This window comes from Nerophis lumbriciformis, linkage group LG21 (genome assembly GCF_033978685.3).
Source record: "Nerophis lumbriciformis linkage group LG21, RoL_Nlum_v2.1, whole genome shotgun sequence".
Taxonomy (NCBI): domain Eukaryota; kingdom Metazoa; phylum Chordata; class Actinopteri; order Syngnathiformes; family Syngnathidae; genus Nerophis; species Nerophis lumbriciformis.
In genome coordinates, this window is record NC_084568.2 from 34,472,501 (window position 1) to 34,492,497 (window position 19,997).

At 37.9% G+C, this 19,997-nt stretch overlaps 1 protein-coding gene across 1 annotated transcript in view; it reads right to left on the bottom strand.

Annotated features, from left to right (window-relative positions):
- Positions 1 to 19,997, bottom strand: part of csmd2 (CUB and Sushi multiple domains 2) — an 828,472-nt gene that overhangs the window by 12,206 nt on the left and 796,269 nt on the right. The window contains exons 68-69 of the mRNA XM_061982429.2: positions 15,608 to 15,720; positions 11,979 to 12,066 (exon numbers count right to left, since the gene is read on the bottom strand). Coding sequence (XP_061838413.2) covers positions 11,979 to 12,066; positions 15,608 to 15,720 — 201 coding nt within the window. The remainder of the gene's footprint in view (positions 1 to 11,978; positions 12,067 to 15,607; positions 15,721 to 19,997) is intronic.

Genomic DNA, 19,997 nt, shown 5'->3' on the forward strand with positions numbered 1-19,997 from the left:
TTTTTTTTAATTTTATTTTATTTTTTTAATTAATTTTAGCCAAAAGGGGCGTATTTAAATTTCTTACACACACTTGTTATTTCATATGTTGACCAGAGGGAGAGCACTTTTAAAACCAGTCAATGTATATATATATATATATATATATAAATATATATATATATATATATATATATACATACATATATTTATATACACATACATACATATATACATATATATATATATATACTGTATATATATATATATATATATATATATATATATATATATATATATATATATATATATATATATATATATATATATATATATATATATATATGTATATATATATATATATATATATATATATATATATATATATAAACATATATATACACATATACATACAGTATATATACACACATATATGTGTGTGTGTATATATATATATATATATATATATATATATATATATATATATATATATATATATGCAGCCTGGCCCCGGACAAATTGTTTTAACCCAATACGGCCCCCGAGTCAAAACGTTTGGGGACCCCTGTACTAAACTATCCCATGTGTGATGTCTGTCGGCGTGTTTTCATGCATATTTGTACGTGCTGTCGTAATGTAATCACGCGAGTGTTGTTGTCATTAGCTACTATGCTAACACGCTTACCAGTATCTTTGTTAGTATTATTTACTTACAATGGTATTCTGTTTGTATTGTTTCCTCAGTAAATTCACCAAAACGTCATCGTGGAGTTATTGAGTCTGTTTAGCTGATTGGAGAGCTAGCTTCTGTTTTGTTTGTACAGCCGTTTTACTGCCGTGTTACAGACACCGTTTGGAAACAATTAAGGTATGTAAATAAACATTTAAAGAATATTTCTGTGTAAATAACTCATGTCACAACGTATATATCTCCGGCTTATAGTCCGGGGCGGCTAATATATGGAAAACTATTATAGTGGGTGCGGCTTATACACAGGTGCACTTTATAGTCCAGAAAATACAGTATTCTCTTCTTTTGTAGAATGACTAAACTTCAATTCTAGACAGCTCTCATTATTTCAGACTGCCTTGGACTAAAGGATCTGAGTGGACTGGACCCTCTTAGAGGGAGAGTTCTAATAGAGAAAGTGTGAGTTAAAAAGTGTCTGTTTGGGCAGGTGGACGGCCTCTGTTAACTCGCGGCCACTTCATCTGTGTCAACACCTCTCTTTCAGAGTCCTTTTAAACGCCATAACTGCTTTTGCACCCGCAGGCCACAGAGCAAAGATCTCCAGTCCTGGTGGCTTTGCACTTTAATAAAAAAACTGCCAGTGTATGCGAGCGGCAGCACGACTGTACACACCACAAAATGAGATCAATGTCAGAGGGAATAGCGACTCTGCAGGGTTTGCTTTAAGAATAACTTCAACAGCTTGTCGCTTGTTAAAGGAATAATTACAAATTAGGGCAGACACAAAACAACATGAATACTGATATAGAGTTGTGGTCAAAAGTGTACATACACTTGTAGAGAACATCATGTCATGGATGTCTTGAGTTTCCAATCAACTCTTATTTTTTTGTGATAGAGTGATTGGAGCACGTACTTGTTGGTCACAAAAAACATTCATGAAGTTTGCTTCTTTTATGAATTTATTATGGCTCTACTGAAAATGTGAGCAAATCCACAGAACTTTCCTCCAGAAGGTCTTATCTTTGTCCATGTGATGTCAGATGAAACAAAAATGGAGCTGTTTGGCCACAATACCCAGCAAAATGTTTGGAGGAGAAAAGGTGAGGCCTTTAATCCCAGGAACACCATTCCTACAGTCAAGCATGGTGGTGGTAGTATTATGCTCTGGGCCTGTTTTGCTGCCAATGGAACTGGTGCTTTACAAAAAACATTCATGAAGTTTAGTTCTTTTATGAATTTATTATGGGTCTACTGAAAATGTGAGGGTCAAAAGTATACATACAGCAATGTTAATATTTGCTTACATGTCCCTTGGCAAGTTTACCTGCAATAAGGCACTTTTGGTAGCCATCCACAAGCTTCCGGTTGAATTTTTGACCACTCCTCTTGACAAAATTGGTGCAGTTCAGCTAAATTTGTTGGGTTTTCTGACATGGACTTGTTTCTTCAGCATTGTCCTCATGTTTATTATCAGGACTTTGGGAAGGCCATTCTAAAACCTTCATTCTAGCCAGAACTTATCTTATCTTATCTTTGTCCATGTGATGTCAGATTAAACACAAATTGAGCTGTTTAGCCACAATACCCAACAACATGTTTGCATGCCTTTAATCCCAGGAACACCATACCTACCATCAAGCATGGTGGTGGTAGTAGTATGCTCTGGGCCTGTTTTGCTGCCAATGGAACTGCTGCTTTAAATGGGACAATGAAAAAGGAGGATTACCTCCAAATTCTTCAGGACAAGCTAAAATTATCAGCCTGGATGTTGGGTCTTGGGCGCAGTTGGGTGTTCCAACAGGACAATGACCCCAAACACACCTCAAAAGTGGAAAAGGAATGGCTAAATCAGGCTAGAATGAAGGTTTTGGAATGGCCTTCCCAAAGTCCTGACTTAAACATGTGGACAATGTTGAAGAAACAAGTCCATGTTAGAAAACCAACAAATTTAGCTGAACTGCACCAATTTTGTCAAGAGGAGTGGTCAAAAATTCAAGCAGAAGCTTGTGGATGGCTACCAAAACTACCTTATTGCAGGTAAACTTGCCAAGGGACATGTAAGCAAATATTAACATAGCTGTATGTATACTTTTGCTCACATTTTCAGACCCATAATAAATTCATAAAAGAAGCAAACTTCATGAATGTTTTTTGTGACCAACAAGTATGTGCTCCAATCACTCTATCACAAAAAAATAAGAGTTGATTGGGAACTCAAGACAGCCATGATATTATGTTCTTTACAAGTGTATGTACACTTTTGACCACGACTGCATACATGTTAAATAAGTTATTTACACAGAAATATATTCATAAATGTTTATTTCCATACGCAAATTGTTTCCAAAGGGTGTCTGTAACACGACAGTAAAACGGCTAATCAAACAAAACAGAAGTCATCGTCATGGACCATTTAATGTGGTCCCCAAAAGCGTTGAGATAATATGCGTCAATAAAGGACTTTATCTTTTCTTACCACTGTATTTTCCGAACTTTATATAAGCCACACCCACTAAATTTGAGGGAAACTATTGTCTCCCATACATTAGCCACACCGGACTATAAGCCGCAGATATATACGTTGTGAGATGAGCATTCTAAACAGAAATATTTTTTATGTTTATTTATATACCTTCATTTATTTTTGTTTATTTATATACCTTCACATTTTCAGTTGACCCATAATAAATTCATAAAAGAAGCAAACTTCATGAATGTTTTTTCTGACCAACAAGTATGTGCTCCAATCACTCTATCACAAAAATAAATAAGAGTTGTAGAAATAATTGGGAACTCAAGACAGCCATGACATGATGTTCTTTACAAGTGTATGTACACTTTTGACCGTGACTGTATATCAGAGTACATCAGTACACACTGTAATTGTCCCAGTATTTTGTGGAGACAAAAGCCCAAAATGGAAAAGGTGACTCAAACTGATCCATAACTTAGATACACATTTCATTTGATGAATCTTTGAGCAAAAAAATGGAACCAGAAAGCAGCAAAGTTCAACAAGTCACATTCAAGATGTTTTAGGGCCATAATGAACACACTTTAAGACCCATTTCACATCCTTACTGACAAAAAAGTTTGATCATCTAATAAATAACAGCAATTAACCAGGATGCTCGCTTGCGGTCCACACAAACCACATGTGTCAGAAAACTGTATTTTATCTGGCCCCCGGGGGGAGCATGTGGAAATCAGCTGGCATGCTGAATGTTTCGCAAGAAGGATCCCGAACCAACTTCTGAAGTACTGCCCAACATACCTTACACATCAGTGACGTGCAGTCATGGAAAGAAAAAAAATGTAAAAAGAAAAAAAAAAAATTAAATTGTTATATGTATCCAGTGATTATACTATAAAGATATTTTCCATTTAACTTCACCAGTTTTAGATAATTTTTATTCAAAATTGCTGAATTTTCACATTTGCCGTTCAAATACTGAGAAGAGACGGTGCGGTGAACAGCAGCCAGTTGAGGCACGTCACTCAGTGCCTCAACATGGATTGCGCAATGACTCGGCTAACTGCTGGCCTTCTGTGCAGTGAGACTGTATTGCTATATGAACTATATTATACATTTCCATAGTTTAGTTAGCTGAGGTATATAATGTACAGTGTATTTTGTCAACAACTGTATGTGTGTAACGTATTTCTTGTGCTGAGCGATCATAAAACTGCTGCAAAGACGCACTGGGTGAGGCTCGCAGTAATCCCGCCTCCTGGTGGTAGAGAATGTACTCCCGCCGTAGAATGCAACCCCTGACGGGGAGTGTTGTATCAACTAAAGCCCACACTTAAACTTTCCACGTGCAAGATTGAATCTATTTAAAAAAGTTATTTAATAAGAAGCCAAAAAGTGCAAAAACAATAATGTTTGTGTTGGAGGAGTTGTGAATGAATGCAGGGCCACAACATTAGGTACACCTGCAGACTGCAGGTGTATCTAATTCACAACTCCTCCAACACGAACATTATTGTTTTTGCACTTTTTGGCTTCTTATTAAATAACTTTTGTAACCTATTTTTATGGGCTTTCCTATTTGTGATGTTAAGTTCCTGTTATGCGCTGTTATACAGTATATGCAGACTGCAGCACGGATTTCATATTTCATTCATTCACAACTCCTCCAACACGAACATTATTGTTTTTGCACTTTTTGGCTTCTTATTGAGCTGCTGTATTTTTTGGTAGGGTTGTTTATTTCTTTTGAGTAACTTACTTCTACATTTCTAAAAGGGGAGGAATGTAATAGAGTGATCTATGTTTGTCTGTTGCCATCTCCTGGTTAATGTTGGCTATAGCGTACTGTGGTTACTTTTTGGTTGGCCAACGATTTACGTGGTGTTGCGCACCTGACGTCAAGTGTGTTGAGTCTGTTCTGAAGTCTACAGTAAAGAGACGTACTTCATCACCTCGCCTGGTTATTGCCTCCAACCCAATATATTACATAAAGGTAAGACCATAATAATGTTTTTTTTTTAATTAAATGTGCTTTTTTGTGTGCTACAGTTTGTATGTGTAAAGTTAAAGTTAAGTTAAAGTACCAATGATTGTCACACACACACTAGGTGTGGTGAAATTTGTCCTCTGCATTTGACCCATCCCCTTGTTCACCCCCTGGGAGGTGAGGGGAGCAGTGGGCAGCAGCGGCGGCCGCGCCCGGGAATCATTTTTGGTGATTTAACCCCCAATTCCAAGCCTTGATGCTGAGTGCCAAGCAGGGAAGAATGCTGGTATGAGCTTTTAAACATAACCCGTTAACTGCTGCCAATCAAATGGTGAATAAGATACTCTTTAGGGTTCATATGTTTGTAAATCTGACTGTGATGAAGTCAGTGCCTCACCAGCCATCAACCTCACCACACGTCACTGTTACACTTGCACACCTTATGTATTAAAACCATACCACAGTGGTATCAAAGGGATGCATTCTTCTTACTAAAAATGTCAGATTAGCATTAAAAGCTGCAAATATGTAACTGTATATGACAACAATAAGACACCACTTTAACAATTATCACATTTAAGATGTGTAAATACGGTCCAAAGTAGGGATGTATATCATTAGGATCTTATCCGCACCCATACCAAAACCGATACTCCTTATCCATACCAATATTCATCAGTACTATATGTAATTGGTGTACTGTATTTTTTGGAGTATAAGTCGCACCGGCCGAAAATGCATAATAAAGAAGGAAAAAAACATATATAAGTCGCACTGGAGTATAAGTCATATTTTTTGGGGACATTTATTTGATAAAAGCCAACAGCAAGAATAGACATTTGAAAGGCAATTTAAAATAAATAAAGAATAGTGAACAACAGGCTGAATAAGTGTACGTTATATGAGGCATAAATAACCAACTGGTATGTTAACGTAACATATTATGGTAAGAGTCATTCAAATAACTATAACATATAGAACATGCTATACGTTTACCAAACAATCTGTCACTCCTAATCGCTAAATCCCATGAAATCTTATACGTCTAGTCTCTTACGAGAATGAGCTAAATAATATTATTTGATATTTTACGGTAATGTGTTAATAATTTCACACATAAGTCGCTCCTGAGTATAAGTCGCACCCCCGGCCAAACTATGAAAAAAACTGCGACTTACAGTCCAAAAAATACGGTATATAAGATGTGGGAAAATGCATCTTTTTATTACCGTTATTATGAGCACACAAGGTTGTACGCCAGCAACATCATGTAACATCTCACAGCGGGGAAGTCTTATCAAAACCTGCTTTTTATGTCTTAAACAAGTCAACTATGTTTGCAGTGCAAGGTGAAAATGCAGTTATGTCATCATCTTGTAGAGAGCACAAGGATCCATCACTATGTTTCTATCCATCACAATTACATGCAGCTAGAAATATTATTTGTATTGCATTCATGTGCAGAGCACAAACCTTTTAAATGATATATCATATCAAATATATATTATAAGTCAATACAATCAATTAGCATGTTATGTAGGTATGTAACAAAAGGAATTGTATTTTCATGTATGTATATATATATATATATATACACATATATAGATATATACATATATACACATATACATACATACATATATATATACACACGTAAACATATGCATACATTTATACATAAATACACATGCATATATAGACATGCATATACATACATATATATATACACACACGTAAACATATGCATACATTTATACATAAATACACATGCATATGTAGACATGCATATACATACATAAATATATATATATATATATACATAAATATATATATATATATATATATACATAAATATATATATATATATATATATATATATATATATATATATACATAAATATACATATATATATATATATATATATATATATATATATATACACATATACATATATACACACTAGAGATGCGCGGATAGGCAATTTATTTCATCCGCAACCGCGGCAGAAAGTCGTCAACCATCCGCCATCCACCCGATGTAACGTTTGATCAGAACTGCATCCGCCCGCCATCCGCCCGTTGTTATATATCTAATATTAATTAAAAAAAAAAAAAAGGGTGAAAACTACGCGAATTGCACCTTGTGCAGACAAGATTTTTCGATCGGACACGGAGGAATTAGCGATGTAAAAGACCACGTTGGGACAAAAAAACACAAGTCTAATGCCGTTGCTAGTGATACAAGTGGAAAACTTTCAACGTTTTTCGTCGCCCAAACAGATTCTTTGGATGTGATAAATGCCGAAGTTTTATTTACGGAGGCAATAATTGAGCATGGACTTCCAATCGCACTGGCTGATCACATGGGACAGTTAATAATGTAATGCAACCTTTAAAAATCATTACGCGGTGATCGCGATCCCAAAAATAAACTTTTCTTGCATGATAATGTCCAGAAAAATTCGCTTTATATTACTATAGAGTCCTTTTAACGAATGAGTTTGATGGTTTATCACAAACCTTAAATGAAAGAAGTCCTTTGTTCTCCTGCAGCATGGCCTTGCTTCGTGTTTGGTGCGCCATCCTGTCGGCTGTATTTCACAGCACGACATACTGTTAAAAGTGTTTATACTATTTATACTTTCAATTAACAAATTGAAGTCTTGTGAAAGGTTGACAGGATAACTGGCATTAACTGTCAAAATAATGTCAAACTATTGAAGTTAGCTTACAGAATAAACATGTCAATCAACCCATATGATTTTTGCTGTAATATTTTTGTTTTGAAAAGTCACTGTGACTGATAGAAAAGTGATGGTTTTAGCAACATTTTAACCTGTCTGAATGCAATCAATCATTTTGCGAGCAAGCAGGTAAGCTGCGCGGGCGGAGCGCGCGGAGTGACCCATGTTACGAGCCCCCGGCCACGGGGGTGGCGGGCAGGTAAGCTGCTTACCTGCTGCGCGTGACGCCGGCCGCGGCGAAAGCGGACGAGGCGGGGTGTCGGTGCGGTGGGCGCGGTAGTGACCCTGGACGTGCGTCGGGCCCTTCTCGCGGATCGCCTCAGCTACGGCTCCCGGTGGGGCCCTCTCGGGGGAAGGAGCCTCGGTCCCGGACCCCGGCGAGGCGTCCCTCCGCTCCGTAAAAGTGTCCATCTCTTTTTTTTTTTTTCTTCTGTTGTGGCATATGCAGCAGGTGCCTGCTCGTTTTTCGTATGTGGGTAACAACATTTAACTATGTATATATATTTCCCAATTGGTTTAACTGCCACCCGCAAAAAAATAAATAAATAAAAAAAAAATAAAAAAAATCTAATTAATCCGCCCGACCCGACCCGCGAGCGGATAAAATCTTATTTTTTTAAATTTCATCCGCCCGATCCGCGGATAATCCGCGGACTCCGCGGTTGTGTCCGCAAACCGCGCATCTCTAATACACACACACACATATATAGATATATACATATATACACACACACACTTATATAGATATATACATATATACACATTTACATACATACATATACATACACACACACGTAAACATATGCATTCATTTATACATAAATACACATGCATATATAGACATGCATATACATACATAAATATATATATACATAAATATATATATATATATATACATACATAAATATATATATACATAAATATATATATATATATATACACATAAATATATATATATATAGATATATATATATATATATACATAAATATATATATATATATATATATATATACATAAATATATATATATATATATATATATATATCTATATATATCTATATATATATATGTATATATATTTATGTATTTATATATATATATACATATATATATATATATATATATATATATATATATATATATATATATGTACTAGGGCTGTCAAAACGATTAAAATATTAATTGCAGATAGGTATAATGTTTCATCATCAATAAGTGTAGACCAGTGTTTTTCAACCACTGTGCCGCGGCACACTAGATTATCTAGTTTCACCTAAATGGGTTGAAAATATTTTTTGCATGCAAGTAATTATAATCCGTAAATAATGTGGCAGAGTAACCATGTTATACTCGTCCATATCAGTAGGTGGCAGCAAGTAGCTAATTGCTTTGTAGATGTCGGGAACATGTCGTGTCATGATCACAATATGCAGACGACAGCGGGAAGCAGTGTGCAGCTAAAATGGTATCTTATGCTTAAACCAAAAATAAACAAAAGGCGAGTGCCGCTAAGAAAAGGCATTGAAGCTTAGGGAAGGCTATGCAGAACGAAACTAAAACTGAACTGGCTGCAAAGTAAACAAAAACAGAATGCTGGACGACAGCAAAGACTTACTGTGTGTGGAGCGGAGACGGTGTCCCCAAAGTACATCCGCACATGACATGACAATCGACAATGTCGCCACAAAGAAGGAAAGCGTCCGCACAACTTAAATAGTCTGGATTGCGAAAACAAAGCAGGTGTGGAGAATAGCGCTCAAGGAAGACATGAAACTGCTACAGGAAAATATCAACAAAACAGGAAAAAACACCAAAATAGTAGCGCAAGACAAGAACTAAAACACTACACACAGGAAGACAGCAAAAAACTCTAAATGAGTCAGGGTGTGATGTGACAGGTGGTGACAGTACACCTACTTTGAGACAAGAGCTACATTGATGCATAGTTGGTTATGCTTTAAAGTCATATCCAACAATTGTGAGAACAACTTTTTATTGTCAACTGAGTTTTGTTTTTGAATGTTTTCTGCTGTTGGTGTGCCTCAGGATTTTTTCAATGAAAAAATGTGCCTTGGCTCAAAAGAGGTTGAAAAACACTGACCTAGACCAGGGGTCGCCAACCCGCGGCTCCGGAGCCGCATGCGGCTCTTTGACCACTCTGATGCGGCTCAGCTGCATTCTTGCCAACCCTCCCGATTTTTCCGGGAGACTTCCGGATTTCACTGCCTCTCCCGGGGCAAACATTCTCCGATTTTCACCCGGACAACAAAATTGAGGGCGTGCCGTGATGGCACTGCATTTTGCGTCCTCTACAACCTTTTTTCACCTAAGAAACAGCGTGCCGACCCAGTCACATTTTGTCTGCTCACACACTAAGTGACAGCAAGGCATACTTGTTCAACAGCCATACAGATCACACTGACGGTGGCCGTATAAACAACTATAACACTCTTACTAATATGCGCCAAGCTGTGAACCCACACCAAACAAGAATGACAAACACATTTCGGGAGAACATCCACACCGTAACACAACATAAACACAACAGAACAAATACCCAGAATCCCATGCATCCCTAACTCTTCCGGGCTACATTACACACCCTGCTACCACCAAACCCCGCCCACCTCAACCGACGCACGGGGGGGTGTTGTTGATGTGTGGGGGGGGGCAGGGTTGGGGTGGCGGGCTTTGGTGGTAGCGTGGGTGTATAAAGTAGCCCGGAAGAGTTAGGGATGCATGGGATTCTGGGTATTTGTTCTGTTGTGTTACGGTGCGGATGTTCTCCCAAAATGTGTTTGTCATTCTTGTTTGGTGTGGGTTCACAGTGTGGCGCATATTAGTAAGAGTGTTAAAGTTGTTTATATCGCCACCCTCAGTGTGATCTGTATGGCTGTTAACCAAGTATGCCTTGCATTCACTTATGTGTGTCTGCAGAAGCCTCATATAACATGTAATTGGGCTGGGGGGGGGGGCTTCATATTGCTGCATGGCAATGTTTGAACCTTCCTGCTAACCATTATGTAATTGAGGACTCGACCAGAAGCTGTTATAAAAGAATTTACACAATATTTCAGCCAGCCAGAAAAATCTGAAATGTGTGCTCGCTTGTGGCTCATCAGTAGCAAGTGAACTGCAGCCAAGTTCCCCCCAGCTACGGCACGGCCCGAGGGTTAAAAAGGAATTGTCCGTGTTAATTGCCCGTTAAAAAAATCAGTGCCGTTATTGAAACGTATAGTTAACGCGTTATCGGGGTATTTATTGATTAAACAAACAAAAAGCGAGAGCAACGGGGAAGTGCTCTGACTGGACAGACTGTAAAGGAAACAAAACGCAGTGCTGGAACACAGCAAAAACACTTACAAGAAACGTGGAGCAGACGGCGTCCACAAAGTTAAAGTTAAAGTTAAAGTACCAATGATTGTCACACACACACTAGGTGTGGCGAGATTATTCTCTGCATTTGACCCATCACCCTTGATCACCCCCTGGGAGGTGAGGGGAGCAGTGGGCAGCAGCGGTGGTCGCGCCCGGGAATCATTTTGGTGATTTAACCCCCAATTCCAACCCTTGATGCTGAGTGCCAAGCAGGGAGGTAATGGGTCCCATTTTTATAGTCTTTGGTATGACTCGGCCGGGGTTTGAACTCACAACCTACCGATCTCAGGGCGGACACTCTAACCACTAGGCCACTGTACGTGCGCACTTGAGCTCAGCATGGAAAGAATCGTCAACCAGTGATCAGGGAATAACGTCCCGACAACAAATGCTGTCGCGAGCTCAACTTATATCGTGCTAATTACAAACAGAAAACAGGTGAGGGGGAAAAAGTGCTCAAGGGCAGGCGTAAAGCTGCTGCAAGAAAGGGGAAAACAGGAAATGAAAAAAAACACAAAATAAGAGCACAAGATAGGAACTAATACTACACCCAGAAAATTACCAATACACTCAAAATAAGTCACGGCGTGGTGTCGTGACAAAGGGGATCCGAAATAAACAAAAACAGGCCAAAAAGTGGGTTTTTGACTCCTTTTAGTGGTGATGAATAATATTGTATATGGAAATGCATAGTTTGACTAATAAGTGGACATTTTACTTACCCAGTCTCTGGAGACCAAACTGTCCAAAGCCTTTCCCACGGACAAATCCTTGGTACACAAAGGAGTTGGAGGAAGAGATGTAGGACACCTACCAAGTGAGGAAAAAAATAGTCACATTGAGTGTGTGTGTTCTTGTATTTCTACCCTTCTTGAGACATCAACAAGGAAAAGTAGCTTCCATATGAGGAGGTGTGAACAAGTGATGACATAAATCATGGTCCCAATAACATTGCATCTAATAGAGAATGTCTCATTTGCATCCCTGCTGGTGACATCTATCTTTTTTAATTGGCTGTGTTTGGTTTTAAAAGTGCTCCCCCTCTGGTCAACATATGAAATAACAAGTCTGTGTAAAAATTTGAAGTGCGCCCCCTTTAGCCAATATATGAAATAACAAGTGTGTGGGAGAAATTGAAATGAGAGCCCTTTGGCCAAAATTAATTGAAAATAAATAAATAAATATGTATATAGAGACATACTGTAATAACTTGAAGTAAATAATGAAAATTAAAAACCAATTACAAACACAAAAAACAACAAAAATTAACTAAAAGCCGACTTTTTCTCACAATGTGTCGACTTTTTTCTTATAAAATTGGAAATAATTTCTCATATTCTTTCTGTTTCTGAAATATTGCAATATTTTCTCGTAGAATTCTTACTTTTTTATGTAAAATTATTCATTTTTAATGCAAAATGGTGACATTTGTCATATAAAATTCTGACTTTTGTCACAAAATTGCCAATTTTTGTTGTTGTTCTTGTAAAATAGTGACATTTTTTGCCAAGTACAATTCCGATTATTATTATAATATTGCCAGTTTTCTTATTAAATTGTGACTTTTGTCGAGAAAAATAACAACTCTTTTCATAAAATTGCCAAAATGTTACGCTTTTTCTTGTTAAATTGTGACTGTTATTGAGTAAAATTCCAACTTGTATCATAATATTGCTCAAATGTTCAGTTTTTCTTGTACAATTTTGACTTGTGTTGAGTAAAATGTCGACTTTTATTATAATACTGCCACAACATTCTACATTTTTCTTGTGAAATTGTGACCTTTTTCTTGTGAAATTCCAACAAATTTTTCACAACAAGCTTTTTTATATTTGCATAGTATGTATATATTAGCAATGTTGTAAATACATTTCTTTATATATCTAGAAGGGATGGTCCTAAAGAGGTAGGCTTTTTTCGGAAGTTTCAAGAAGGTACAAAATACAAGGATGTGTGTTTGTGTTCTTTTATTTCTACCCTTCTTGAGACATCAACAAGGAAAAGTATCTTCCATATGAGGAGGTGTGAACAAGTGTTGACATACATCATGGTCCCAATACAGAAAAACATTGCATCTAATAAAGAATGTCTCATTTGCACCCCTGGTGGTGAAATCTATCAAAATTAGAGTGGTCCCAAAAAGGAGTTTTTTTTTTTAATTGACTCTATTGCAAGTCGTGTGTATTCTTTGTAACTTGTTAGTGTGTGCTATGGCTATTGAGGTTTTTTTCCCCCCAGATCTCAGTCTGGACCCCCTTCCCAGGAGTCCAGCCATAGACTGAATATTTTTTTACCCACCCCCCACCCCCCACCAATGTTTACCTGTTTCCCACCTTTTTAAGGGGCGACGGAAGTTGGCTGACCCATCAGCGGTCCTGTTCTGTCTCCCTGTAACGTTTGTCTGCTCTTGAGTGGGACTGTGCTGAAAACTGTATGTCGGTTTTAAAAGTGCTCCCCCTCTGGTCAACATATGAAATAACAAGTGTGTGTAAGAAATTGAAATGTGCCCCCTTTGGCCAAAATAATTTAAAAAAAATAAATAAATATGTATATAGAGACATACTGTAAAAACTTGAAGTATATATCATGAAGATTAAAAAACAATTACAAAAAATAAAATAAAATAAAAAATTAACTAAAAGCAGTCTTTTTCTCACAATGTGTCAACTTTTTTCTGATAAAATTGGGACCAATTTCTCATATTCTTTCTGTTTCTGTAATATTGCAATATTTTCTTGTAAAATTATGACTTTTTTATGTAAAATTATTACTTTTTATTGCAAAATGGGGACATTTGTCATTTAAAATTCTGACTTTTATCACAATACTGCCAATGTTTTTTTGTTGTTCTTGTAGAACAGGGACATTTTTCAGAGTAAAATTGTGACGTTTGTCATCATTTTGCCAAGTAAATTTCCGGTTATTATAATAACATTGCAAACATTTTAAAGTTTTCTTATAAAATTGTGACTTGTCGAGTAAAATGACGACTCTTTTCATAAAATTGCCAAAATGTTACGCTTTTTCTTGTAAACTTGCGACTGTCATTGAGTAAAAATCCAACTTCAATCATAATATTGCACAAAACTAAAAGCTTACCCTTTTTTATATTTGCATAGTATGTATAAATTATTAATGTTGTAAATACAAATCTTTGTATATCTAGAAAGGCTGGTTCTAAAGAGATAGGCATTTATCGGAGGTCTCAAGAAGGTAACAAATACAAGAATGTGTGTGTGTGTGTATTCTTGTATTTCTACACTTCTTGAGACAGCAACAAGGAAAAGTACCTTTCATATGAGGAGGTGTGAATTGTAAATGGGTTGTACTTGTATAGCGCTTTTCTACCTTTTTTTTTAAGGAATTCAAAGCGCTTTGACACTATTTCCACACTCACCCATTCACACACTGATGGCGGGAACAAGTGATGACATAAATCATGGTCCCAATAACATTGCATCTAATAGAGAATGTCTCATTTGCACCCCTGCTGGTGACATCCATCAAAATTAGGGTAGTCCCAAAAAGGAGGGATTTTTTAAATTGACTCTGTTGCAAGTCTTGTGTATTCTTTGTAACTTGATTGTGTGTGCTATGGCTAATGAGTTTTTTTCCCCCAGATCTCAGTCTGGGCCCCCTCCCAGTCCAGCCAAATTAACTAAAAGCAGTCTTTTTATCACAATGTGTCAACTTTTTTCTTATAAAATTGGGAACAATTTCTCATATTTGTTCTGTTTCTGTAATATTGCAATATTTTCTTGTAAAATGATCACTTTTTTAATGTAAAATTATTACTTTTTATTGCAAAATGGTGACATTTATCCTATAAAATTCAGACTTTTATCACAATATTGGCAATTTTTTTTGTTGTTCTTGTAGAACAGGGACATTTTTCAGAGTAAAATTGTGACGTTTGTCATCATTTTGCCAAGTACATTTCCGATTATTATTGTAATATTGCCCAAATTTAAAAGTTTTCTTAGAAAATTGTGACTTTTGTCCAGTAAAATGACGACTCTTTTCATAAAATTGCCAAAATGTTAAGCTTTTTCTTGTAAACTTGCGACTGTTAACAAGAAGAAGGGTTCTTCTTGTTTACAAGAAGAACCCTTATATTTGCATAGTTTGTATATATTATTAATGTTGTACATACAAATCTTTATATATCTAGAAAGGGGGGTCCTAAAGAGGTAGGCATTTTTGGAGGTCTCAAGAAGGTAACAAATACAAGAATGTGTGTGCGAGTCCTGGTTACCATGGCGATGATTTAACAGACGTTTTAATGAAAGACAAAACTATTTCCAGAGTGACAAGGAAGGTATCATGCATGTTTCCCTGAGCGTGCCCTTACGTGTCCATCCAGGGCCCAGTTGTCCAGTTTGAACTTGTTGACGAAGATCTCCACGGGGCCTCGGATCTGGTGGACCTGGAGTAGCAGCTGGGCTTCTTCTCTCTTGTATGTACCTGCAAGACAGGCATGGATAAGACGAGGTGGCCACACACGTACAACACAATACAGTCGGAAGGTGGGTTCATATGCCCCCGTTTGTCGCGGTTTACCGGACACATGAAACGTGACAAATTTGCGGGTCACACTATTGACTTTAGTAGAGTGTGGAATATCTTCAAATGTGTTTTGTGGCAACTCCAACTTTGACCACAACGTCAGTTGCTATGGAGAGTGGCGCTTTCCATCATTTTCAGCAGACCAGTGCAAAAATGGATAACCTAAAGCCACTAAATTTTTCCGAACCCAGCGGCTTGTAAAACGACGAGGCTGATTTTTCGATTTTTCTTCGCTGACTAAAAAAACAAGCAAAGACGCTGAAAAGGTGTTGCCGCCATCCTTCTGTTTAGAACTTTCAACTGGAAGGACAAGTGTCGTTCTGTGTTCTTGGCCGTCCATAGCGTTTCATCTCTATTCTTCATTCCTCACTCCAAGGAACGTTTCTAAAATGTGCAACGCAACTAAAACTATTCATACTTACTAAACTGTCCCAAGCATGGTGTCTGTAGGAGAGTTTTCATGCATATTTGTACGTGCTATAGTAATGTAATGAAGCTAGCCTCGTTAGCGTTAGCTAATATGCTAACACGTTTACTAGCGTCGGTGTTGGTATGGCATCCTTTTTATATTGTTTCCTCGGTAAATTCACCAAAACATCACTGTAGAGTTATTGAGTCTGTTTAGCTGCTTGGAGGGCTTCTGTTTTGTTTGATCAGCCGTTTTACTGCCATGTTACAGGCACCGTTTGGAGACAATTAAAGTATGTAAATACACATTTTTACAAAATCTTTCTGCATAAATAACGATCCGCAACATATATCCCTGCGGTTTACAGTCCGGCATGGCTAATATATGGATGCACTTTATAGTCCGGGAAATACCTTTACCCACTTCCTCCATCCAGGAATGTGTCCACATGAATCCCTTTCTTACTGTTTACTTGTGTGTGATACCATGTGCGATACAAGCAGTCCTGTAGTGTTTACGTGCGTGTGATATCATGTGCGATACAAGCAGGGCTGCAGAATATTTACTTGTGTGTGATATCATGTGTGATACAAGCAGTCCTGCAGCGTGTTTACTTGTGTGTGATACCATGTGCAATACAAGCATTCCTGTAGTGTTTACTTGCGTGTGACATGATGTGCGATACAAGCAGCCCTGCAGCATGTTTACTTCTGTGTGATATCAGAAGGCGATAGAAGCAGACCTGCAGTGTTTACTTGTGTGTGATATAATGTGCGATACAAGCAGTCCTGCAGCGTGTTTACCTGTGTGTGATATCACGTGCGATACAAGCAGTCATGCAGCGTGTTTACTTGTGTGTGATACCATGTGCGATACAAGCAGTCCTGCAGCATGTTTAATTGTGTGTGGTATCATGTGCAATACAAGCAGTCATGGAGCTTGTTTACTTGTGTGTGATATCATGTGCCATACAAGCAGTCCTGCAGCGTGTTTACTTGAGTGTGATGCCATGTGCGATACAAGCAGTCCTGCAGCGTGTTTACTTGTAAGTGATATCATGTGTGATACAAGCATTCCTGCAGCGTGTTTACTTGTGTGTGATATCACGTGCGATACAAGCTGTCCTGCAGCGTGTTTACTTGTGTGTGATATCACGTGCGATACAATCAGTCCTGTAGTGTTTACTTGCGTGTGATATCTTGTGCGATACAAGCAGTCCTGCAGCGTGTTTACTTGTGTGTGATACCATGTGCGATACAAGCAGTCCTGTAGTGTTTACTTGCGTGTGTTATCATGTGTGATACAATCAGTCCTGCATCGTGTTTACTTGTGTGTGATATCATGTGCGATACAAGCAGTCCTGCAGCGTGTTTACTTGTGTGTGATATCATGTGCGATACAAGCAGTCCTGCAGCATGTTTACTAGTGTGTGATATCATGTGCCATACAAGCAGTCCTGCAGTGTGTTTACTTGTGTGTGATATCATGTGCGATACAAGCAGTCCTGCAGCGTCTTTACTTGTGTGTGATATCATGTGCCATACAAGCAGTCGTGCAGCGTGTTTACTTGTGTGTGATATCATGTGGGATACAAGCAGTCATGTAGCGTGTTTATTTGAGTGTGATATAATGTGCAATACAAGCAGTCCTGCAGCGTGTTTACCTGTGTGTGATATCGTGTGCGATACCAGCAGTCCTGTAGCATGTTTACTTGTGTGCGATATCTTGTGCGATACAAGCAGAGTGTTTACTTGTGCAAAGCTGGACAGACAGTTTGCATCTTTTTTCGAAAAAAAAAACAAACACTTGCCAATATAAACAAGTATCAAATAATTAGGAGTTACTGACACATTAAAAAGTCTCCAAGAAAGTATCCAGGAACAGACGTGTCCGCATCATTAAACTGACTGCGTCGTGAGTCCAATTTAATGAGTTATTGTAATGCCTCTACAAATAATAATCACTCCACTTCAATTGAAAGACAAGTCCATTCCAAATGTCTTATAATAAATACCGTACATTCTGGACTATAAGCCACTTCTTTTTTCATAGGCTTTAAACCCTGCGGCTTATAATACGGTGCTGCAAATTTGTGGATTTTTGCGACGCAGCCGGTTAAAAAGTAATAATAATAATAATAATAATAGATTTTATTTGTAAAAAAAAAAAGCACTTTACATGGAGCAAACAACCTCAAAGTGCTACAGTGTATTAAAAAATAAAAATAAAAAGATTAAAAAAAATAAAAAAAATAAAAACTAGAACTAGCACGCATTTATCTAAAAAAAAAAAGCATTTTTTAAAAAGAAGGGTTTTTAAGCCTTTTTTTAAACGCATCCACAGTCTGTGGTACCCTCAGGTGGTCAGGGAGAGCGTTCCACAGACTGCGAGCGGCGGAGCAGAAAGCCCGGTCTCCCATTGTAAAGAAAACCCAAGTAAACATTAAAAAAACAACAACTACAAAACACACTGAATATGTGTGTTAGTGTGTGTGCTGTGGCGCCATCTTTTGGACAAGCTCACCCTTCCATTCAGACTTTTTTTTTTAAACCCACCGGAAGTACAACTAGCTGTCCATAGTGGTTTGACTTGGATGGCTTTTTTCATTCATCACTCCAAGCAACGTTTGTAAGTTTTTACAATATAACTAAAACTCCTTTTACTTACTAAACCGTCCCGTGTATGATGTCTGTAGGAGTGTTTTCATGCAAATGTGTACGTGCTATCGTAATGTAATGACACTAGCGTCGTTAGCATTAGCTAATATGCTAACACATTTACGAGTGTCGGTGTTAGTATTATTAACTTACAATGGCATTCTTTTTGTATCGTTTCAGCTCCACAAATTCATTAAATTCACCAAAACGTCACCGTGGAGTTATTGAGTTTGTTTAGCTGACTGGAGAGCGAGGTTCCCTAGCTAGCGGGTCCATGACGATGACTTCTGTTTTGTTTGATCCGCCGTTTTACTGCCTTGTTACAGAAACAGTTTGGAAACAATAAAGGTATGTAAATAAACATTTACACAATATACCAGTGTAAATAACTAATTTCACAATGTATATATCTGCGGCTTATAGTCCGGTGTGGCTAATATATGAAAACATATTTTACTTCTAAAATTTAGTGGGTGCGGCTTATATACTAGTGCGCTCTTTAGTCCGGAAAATACGGTAAGTGAATTTTTTTCATACATACTATTGTTGTCTTAAAGTTAAAGTACCAATTACTGTCACAAACACACTTGGTGTGGCAAAATTATTCTCGGCACCTAGTGTGTGTGTGTGACAATCATGGGTACTTGACCATATCACACCAACTCTCAAATCCCTTCACTGGCTTCCTGTTCCACTCAGGATGGAATTCAAAGTCTCCCTACTAACCCACCAGTGCCTCCATGGAAATGCCCCCCTCTACCTCAAAGAACTACTCACCCCCAAATCCTCCACACGACACCCTCGCTCCGGACAGGCTAACCTCCTCCAACCTCAGAGGACAAAGCTACGAACAATGGGAGACCGGGCTTCCTGCTCCGCCGCTCCCAGTCTGTGGAACGCTCTCCCTGACCACCTGAGGGCACCACAGACTGTGGATGCTTTTAAAAAAGGCTTAAAAATCCTTCTTTTTAAAAAAACCTTTTTTTTTTAGATATATGCATACTACATACTTGCCAACCTTGAGACCTCCGATTTCGGGAGGTGGGGGGTGGGGGGCGGGGGCGTGGTTGGGGGCGGGGCTAAGAGGGGAGGAGTATATTTACAGCTAG